The sequence below is a fragment of the Terrapene carolina genome, unplaced genomic scaffold, assembly GCF_002925995.2.
Source record: "Terrapene carolina triunguis isolate 2854851 unplaced genomic scaffold, T_m_triunguis-2.0 Scaffold192, whole genome shotgun sequence".
Lineage (NCBI taxonomy): Eukaryota > Metazoa > Chordata > Testudines > Emydidae > Terrapene > Terrapene triunguis.
The window spans coordinates 3,654,319-3,662,699 of NW_020664543.1; the positions used below are offsets into that span (position 1 = coordinate 3,654,319).

General features: G+C 45.9%; 2 protein-coding genes across 3 annotated transcripts in view; one reads left to right on the forward strand and one right to left on the reverse strand.

Annotated features, from left to right (window-relative positions):
• CUNH17orf80 (chromosome unknown C17orf80 homolog) overlaps window positions 1-376 on the reverse strand; it is a 6,909-nt gene extending 6,533 nt beyond the window's left edge. The window contains exon 1 of the mRNA XM_024212384.3: window positions 356-376. The gene's annotated coding sequence lies outside the window, so the exon portion shown is untranslated. The remainder of the gene's footprint in view (window positions 1-355) is intronic.
• A 338-nt stretch (window positions 377-714) lies between these two features.
• FAM104A (family with sequence similarity 104 member A) overlaps window positions 715-8,381 on the forward strand; it is a 12,768-nt gene continuing 5,101 nt past the window's right edge. For both annotated transcript variants that reach the window (XM_024212392.3, XM_024212394.3), the window contains exons 1-2: window positions 715-888; window positions 3,689-3,785. In XM_024212392.3, coding sequence (XP_024068160.1) covers window positions 842-888; window positions 3,689-3,785 — 144 coding nt within the window. In that variant the 5' untranslated portion in view covers window positions 715-841. The remainder of the gene's footprint in view (window positions 889-3,688; window positions 3,786-8,381) is intronic.

The window sequence follows — 8,381 nt, forward strand, 5'->3', positions numbered from 1 at the left end:
GGTGTCAATAAAGCTGTTGTTGAAAGGGTCCCATGGGGGCTGTTTGCCCGAGGGTGTCAATAAAGCTGTTGTTGAAGGGGGACCCCGCGCAGGCCCTGCGGGGGCCTCCCAGCCATTCACCTCCCCCCCGCATTCCGCTGCTGCGCTGACCCCGTCAGCGCAAGCACTAGGGGACCTCCCCTCCCCCTCCGCGGGGTGACGTCAGTCCTTCCTGATATTAACTGCCATTTCCTGACGCTGTGCCACTGGACCAGCCTGGCTGAGCCCCTGTGCGGAGTCAGATTCCTGCCCGGAATTCTCACCTACGATTCAATACAAATAACATTTCCGGACAGGCAAGACAGTGGTCACCTACCCGTCTAGGCGGAGGTGAGGCGCATGCGCAGAGGTCTCCGGCACCGGCTGTGGTGAATACGCATGAGCACCAGGTCGGTAGTCTGGCCTTTAGACATGCGCATAAAAGCAGCACGTAGACAATGCGCATGCGCGATACGGAAATGCTGCGTAGGGCGGTGGGGGCGTGGTCAGTGCGTCTACGCAGGACGGGAGAGCGCTGGTGGTCGCGCCTGCGCAGGCAGGGCAGGGCCAAGAGGATGGGACAGTGCGCCTGCGGGGAGGACTCAAGAGAGCCGGCTGTGGGCAGTGCGCCTGCGCAGAGGAAAGCTGGGCGGGGGAGAGGGGGGTTGAGTATGGCCAGTGCGCCTGCGTAGGAGGCGGAGACGCCGGAAGCGGCTGTGAGAGCTGAGGAGGGCCAAGAGCTTAGTCTTGGCAACGGGGCCGTGGTCTGGGCTTCGGCCGGAGACACCCCCCGCCTCTGAGCCCAGCCCCCCGGAGCCCCGCCATGAGCTGCCGGCAGCCGCTGCCGAGCGAGCGGGGAGCGCGACAGAGGTGAGCGAGGGGGCGGGCGGCCTCGGGCTGCGGTGGGGGGGCTCGGGCAGCGCGAGGGGGGCAGGACTGCATGGGGGAGGGGACGGGGGAAGGTTCCAAGGGGGGGTTTGGGCAGCGCGAGGGGGGGAAGGACTGTATGGGGGAGGTGCTTGGGGAAGCTTCTAATGGAGGGTTTCCTGAGCAGTGTGAGGGGGGCAGGACTGCATGGGGGAGGGGATGGGGGGGAGACTCTAAGGGGGGGGTTTCCTGAGCAGTGCGAGGGGGGCAGGACTGCATGGGGGAGGGGAGAGCTGATAACATCACGGCAATGGGGAGGGGGCACATTGAGAGACTGCGCCCTTATGCTGCTGTTGGTTCCTGCCCCCTCACTTGGCCTTGGTCCCCCACTTATAGTGCCCCTAATCCCTGCTGTGAACTCCCCCCACCCCTCCCCTTACACTGCCTGCCGAGGGTATGTCTAGATTGCAGTCAGATACAGCAAGCCTGCAGAAGGCCCGTGCTAGCTGACTCGGGTTTGTTGGCTCAGATGAAGGAGCTGTTTAATTGCTGTGTAGGTGCTAGGGCTCAGCCTGCATCCTGAGCTCTGGGACCCTCCCACCTCACTTGGTCCAGCCCAAAGCTAAATGTCTACACAGCAATTAAACAGCCCTTTAGCCCCAGGAGCCTGAATCAGCTAACACAGGCCAGCCGCAGGTGACTGATTGCAATGTAGACATAACCTAGGTGGGCAGCATAAGGGTGGGGGAGTTCACAGCAGGGCCTGGGGGCAGGGTACCATTACACAGCCTCTATCTGACAGCTAGCGAATGTCTAGTGATCAGCTCAACATGGCTGAAACAGCTCTTAATCATTCCCCCTTCTCCCAGCCCTTTCCACTATGTCTTTGCTTGCTTGCTCACTATGGATAACAAAACCATCCTGCCTATAACCTGGTTGTCATCCTCGCCCCAGGCCTCTCTAGGTCCTCACATCCAGACTGTCTAAATCTTGCAGATTCCTTCCACGTAACATCTCTAAGATACGGTCTTTTGTATCCATCTAAACAGCTAAAAATCTTGTCCAGGCTCTCAGCCTCTCTTGCATCTCAATGACTGCAACATCCTTTCCTCTGGCCTTGACAAATGCAATCTGCCCCCTGCTCGTATCCTTTCAGAATGGTGTTGCGAAGATCACTTTCCTAGCCCATCACCTTGATCATGTATTTCTTCTCTTATCCCTCAACTGGCTCCCTCTTCTTGATCATATCAAAGAAGCTGCTTGTCTTTACTTTCAAGGCCCTTCACTACACAGTCCCACTCTACCTAGCCTCTCTCAGTATAACAACATCGACTCCCACCTCCAATTGGCTCTCAATGCCAGCCTGTATCACCCATGTGTTAGCACCTTTCTCCCATGCTGCCTCTCATATTTGGGAGGAGTTCCCCATAAACATCCATAAAGCAACCTCATTATCCTCCTCCAGATCCCTCCTCAAAACTTTTCTTTGCCACAGTGCTACAAAAAAATTAACAAGAGTTAGGCTGCTGGTGTGCTGAAACCACATCATATCATGCTGATCAGTGTTTTCCCGTGGCTTCCTTTTACACCCCCGTCAGTTCATCTGTATCTATCTCTTGTCTTATACGTAATCCCTGCCCCAAAGAGCTTATGTTCTATCTCTGTTCTGTTTGCACAGCATGTAGCACAGTGGCTTCCTGCTCCATTAGTGGGGGCTCCTACGTGCCACAAAAATACAAATAAAGCTGCACTATTATTTTGTTATCCAGAAGGCACTGACCAAATAACAACCTGGCTTTCATATTGATTCTGTCCTTGTAGACAAATTCCAATACAAGTGTTTTGTTTAAGCCCATCATGTGGTGTGTATTGTTTTCCAGAAGCTAGAATAGCTTTGTCTAGATACTGTATAACACCTAGCATGTTGGGGCTCTGATTCTGACTACCTGCTGGGTGCTATCATCATTGTATAAATGACGGGAAAGGGTTATGTGCCACTAGTATTAAGGTTTTGCCAATTTATAAAGAGATGGCAGCATCTTAAAATGTTAAATACCTCTTGGTTGCTGTTACGTTTTGTCTTCATAATATCACAAAGCAACAATGATGTCATAAGAGGATGGCAAAACCATCCCAAACAGTGAGGGACTAACAGGACTGGCCTTTAATGTTGTGTTTTTCAAAGCCTCACTTGGATGCTTTCCTTCAGTGTTTAAAGAAATGTTGACCAGGAACCTTATTTAACATCTCATGCTGTCAGAGTTGAGAGAATAAAGCAAGTCATCGTGGGTGTCTAACTGCAGGATCTATATAAGCAAGATGAATTTAATTGGGTAGCTACTGAAAACTTAGTCACCCCCATCCTTTTCCCTGCTGCTTTCCTTCTAGTCAGGTGTCATTCAGAAACACCAGGCTTATTTTTTAGAAATGTCTGAGTATTAGATAAGTGTCTTATATGTATGGCTAAGACTTTCAAAGCAATCTAGAGAATTTAAACATACTTTTCTCTCATTTTAATGGAAGATGAGTCCAAATCCCCTGGACTGCCTTGAAAACTTCCAGCTGGTTACATAGAGAGGGAGATGTATTTCCCAGTACTCTGTGGTGAGCAGTTGAGGAAAAATATGAAAAGTCATAAGCAGTTGTTGGGTTCTTGAGGAATCCAATAAGTAGTTATAGTGTATGGTTTTTGCTGTTTGTTCAGTCACAGATTCATGGGGTTGACTACAAAATGAGGTAATATAAATTGTGAATGGGCTGCTAACTTTTTTTTTTTTTACTCTTTTCCCATGGATTTCTTTAGGAAGAGGAGACGGAATGGCAGTGAAGAAGATGGCCACATCCCACAGACAAAGCGTAGTACCAGAAATGCTGTCCTTCAGGACTCTTGGGATACTGAGGTGAAATGTTTTCCAATTAGATTCCACATTTCACTTAATTTTCTAGCTGGAATAATTACTGCAATGTGTATAATCACATTTATGGAGAACAGCTAAGTTAAACTTAGTAGGTTTTTTTCATTACATATTTTGTATACAAGATTCTGAGGCTTGGCACAAAATTGCGCTTCAAGTATTGAGTTCTGTTAACACAATTTGGAAATCAGCATGTTTTCCATTGCAGCTGACTATTTTTCATTTAAATGGTTTTGTGTTTTATAACTACTAATTTACTTTATTAATTGGATGCTGGGCAAAAATATATTTTCAAAGTATGCTAAGCACTTTACAGCTAGAAAAGGGACATTTTCTGCCCCCAGAGAGTTTACAGTCTGAAATTAGATGTAACACAATCGGGAAGACAACAAATGGAAGGATTCAGTAACAAGAGCATGTGGTTGCTTTGTCTGGCTGTACACATTACTTACGAATTCAGCCTTTTTTTTTTTTTTTTTAAATGTTAGTAACAAATGATTGAAAAGTGATAGAACTAATGAACACTCTTCCCTATGCTAATGGTTCCATTAGCCTGGTAAGTGTTGTGGTACACAGTGCTCTTAGTAAGCAGTAGTGCTCATTTAATGTTTGCAAAGCACTATATTGATGCCAGGTATTTCAGTTTTTTGAGAGAGTTTGGTGGTTCATATGGGACTTGGACTTTAGCTTGCTGGATTCTCCTCCTACCTCTGCCATGTGTTTTCTGTGTGACATTGGGTAATCTCTTAACCTTTCTGTTCCTCAGTTTTCTCCATAAGTAAAACATTGTTAATAGTTGCCTAACTCACAGGGGTAGTGTGAATATTGGGGTCACAGTGCCCATTGAAGTCGATGGAAAGGCTTCCATTGATTTCAGTGGGTATTGGATCACATCCTAAATTAGCTGTTTTCACAGCACTTTGAGATCCACACAAGAAAGGTGCCATGCAAGGGCAAAGTACGGTCTTTCTAGCTTTGAGACTTATTTCCACTGCTTATTCCCAAACTGTGCTACTAGTGTCCAGTGCTGCCTAAATCATTGTATACGTCGACACTGAGAAGTTAGTGTACGTATTTCTGAATTGCAGTAATTTTCTACTGCAAATGGACAGGGAAAGGTGTGCAAAGGAAGGAGACTCCTTCATGTTTGGGACGGTAATGAGATGGTTTTCTAAATGTGTTCAATGTTGTGGGGGTTTTTTTGTGTGTAGACCACTTATTGTTAAGCCCGGCTGTTTGTCATGGCAAAAAAAGAGGCGTGGTACATATTTCAATTAGTATAAGCTGTTAGCCTTGGTACTGTATTTTGGCCATACAAAAAGTTGTGTGCTACATTATTTTAAGCAAAATACTCTTTATTTTATTGTCATAGTTCTAAACTATTTAAGCAGCAAGACTTGTCCATCAGTTTAAAATTAAAGGAGTGGCTGGTGTGACAGACCATGACTTTGTTGAACTTTTCCCCTACAATCAAGCTGTTCATCATGAAAGCCCATGGCTTCTTTGATTATCCTTTCTCTGGAAGTAAGACTTCCTGGGATGAGGTTGTCCTTTGGTTCTTGGGTATAACAGCAGTACACAAAACATCTGCTTTCCATTTGACATTGACTCACTTATCCAACAGGAACATCTCTCTAGGGGTGTCAAGCAGCTATGGGCGAACCAAACTTTGTGGAGGGAGGAGGAAGAATTTAGTGTGTAGCAAGGGTTTGAACTAGGAACAATGAAATTAAAAATATCGGGGTGGGGGGAATAATTGAGTGGCTGAAGCACCTTTGCTTGTCGTATAAACACTTAACATTAGACTGGGCAAAGCAGTAAAAACATAGATGGGACTAATCTTGTAGCATACATGCAGAGGGAGAGAGTAGATGACATAATAAAGCTTTGCTATCGCTAACTGCTATGATTCTAAGAATTGTCTGCAAACAGACAGCGTAGGCATGAGCCTTGAGTGGATTCTCTACCTGCCATTCCAGCAGTGAAATCAAACTGTTGAATCTAATATTGCAATGCAGGTGTTTGTGTGAAATGGCAACTTCAAGTCTTTGCCGCTTTGGCAGTAGAGTTAAAAATATCTCTGCCCATATGAACTAAACGTCACAATTTCTGTCACTGATGCATGCAGTTTATGCAAGAGCCTAATTTTCAGGCCTTTCTGTCCCTTTCTTCTGGTCTCACCAAGATTTTTTAGATCACTGAATCAAGCATGCCATGAAATTAGATTAATGTTATTCCAGTATCTTTCTAAAGACTTCCCATGCCAAGTTGTGAAATTGAATCTTCTGCTTGTGGTGCATGGACATACTTCTAATTTATATCGCTTTGAGGGTGCTGACCATATGTAACATCTCTGCTTTGTAACTGACAAATCACCATGAAAACAAGGCAACCTCTGCTTGATGGAATTTCAGAACAGTTCCAGGCTGCTGAATTTGGGGCAGAGGGGAGTTGTAACTCTAAACTTGGTAAGAATGGAGGGGAGGAGAGTGCTTTTCCTCTGAGTGCATGCACTCAAAGTATTTAAGTGAATTCTGATTTCTTCTCCCCTGCCTTCAGTTTGAAGACACAGTTAACTTCTGTCTTCCAATCATCGTACAGAGCTTGATTTACTTAAAGGGATGTTGTCAATTTGAAAATCGTATCTATTTGACTATACCTACTAGTACAGTGGTTCTCAAACTGGGGCCGCTGCTTGTGTAGGGAAAGCCCCTGGCGGGCAGGCCAGTTTGTTTACCTGCCCCATCCGCAGGTCTGGCTGATCGTGGATCCCACTGGCTGTGGTTTGCTGCTGCAGGCCAATGGGAGCTGCTGGAAGCTGTGGCCAGTACGTCCCTCGGCCTGCGCCGCTTCCAGCAGCTCCCATTGGTCTGGAGCAGCGAACCGCGGCCTGTGAGAGCCGCGATCGGCCAGACTTGCAGACGGGGCAGGTAAACAACCCCGCCCGGCCCGCCAGAGGCTTTCCCTACACAGGCGGCGGCCCCAGATTGAGAACCACTGTACTAGTATTATAACATCAAAGATTAGTAAAACTGAAAAGTAAGTTTGGCAGGATATTCCCCCCCCCTCCCCCCCCGTTCGTTTACTTGGGTCACTTGACAGCAGTTTATATACTGTTTTCAAAATTAAGGTGGTGGTTCCTCTAGATCAGTGGTTTTCAACATTTTTTCATTTGCAGACCCCTAAAAATTTTCAAATGGAGGTGTGACCCCCTTTGGAAATTCTAGACAGTCTGCTGACACCCAGGGGTACGCGGACCACAGGTTGAAAACCACTGCTGTAGATGAAGAGAAATCACTTGATTTTGTTAGTGGCAGTTCAAATAGGGTATTGATTTTTCTGACTTTAAGTAGCCCTCATGTTTGGCCAGTAGATTTGTTTTCAGTTGTCTAGGTGAGCTAGATCCAGTCCAAAGGATTTTTGCTGTTCCACCCTGTTGGACTATCCTTTCACTTAGACAATGCCGTTGACTCCAACTACACTAAATCCTCCATCAGAAGAAGTTGGAAGATTCTCTTCAATCTGTCAGTGCGACTGTTTGGCAAATTTAAGTAGTGATGTGGGGTTCTTCCTCTTTCCTAGAACTGAGCATGCTCCTTCCACAACACTCCTAGACTCTGCTAACCTAAAGGATGAGCTGAAGTTTCTATAGTACAGTTCGGTCCACAAATGCACGTTACAAAATAGCTATATTAGGGCATACTGCAAATGTTAAATCTTGGCTATTGCACTAGCACTCTGAATGCTTTGACATTGTGTTTTCTGTCCTGCTCAGGATTGTGGTTTTGCATTTGCGAAGAGGTTAGCTTTGTACCCTTAGTCTTGCTTAAAAATATCCATTTATAAAGTAGAAATTTCGGTCCTGCCTTCAGATGCACATGCATGTATTTTTACCTCTTGTATAGTCTGTTATAGCATATATAGATTTGCACTGTACTGTAGCTGATCTTATAAGTTGCCTGGTGTCAAGTGGCCAATTCAGGGGCTTATAGGTGTGTTGGATGGAACCCTTAATGAGGAACAGAATCGTCAGTGAGGAGCACTAAGAACTTTTTTCTCCTAAGGAAGAATGGGGAATCTTCATTATTTTGGCTGACTTCTGCTTTTCCTTCCTGAATAATCTTTTCCTTCGTTAACCCCATTTCCTAACGGTCCTCCTATCATTGGCTAGTCAGGCTGAGGACAGGACACCCTGGATTTTAGAAATACTGCTCCATCAACTGAGTGGGTTACTGTTGTGTGGGGTTTTTGGTACTGCTCTGAGAATCTGAACGTGGTTCTGCCAAGCACTGCAATTAGGCTAGCTCCCACAAATGTTACTGTGGTATCTGCAGCTCTTAATTCCGATCCCAAAGTGATTTACTTAGTCCTACTCCCAAACTTGTCTCAGAAGACTCTGAGAATGATGGTCTAAATCAGGGATTCTCACAACAAAAATGTTGGTGGTCTCAGAGTGCGGCCACCAATTCTTGCTGATGGCCCCCCTGACAATTTTTCCTAAAATACTTTAGGAAAAACAAATATGTACATATACCTGTCCAAATCATTGTAATTTATTTATTTAGGGCAGAGGTCGGCAAC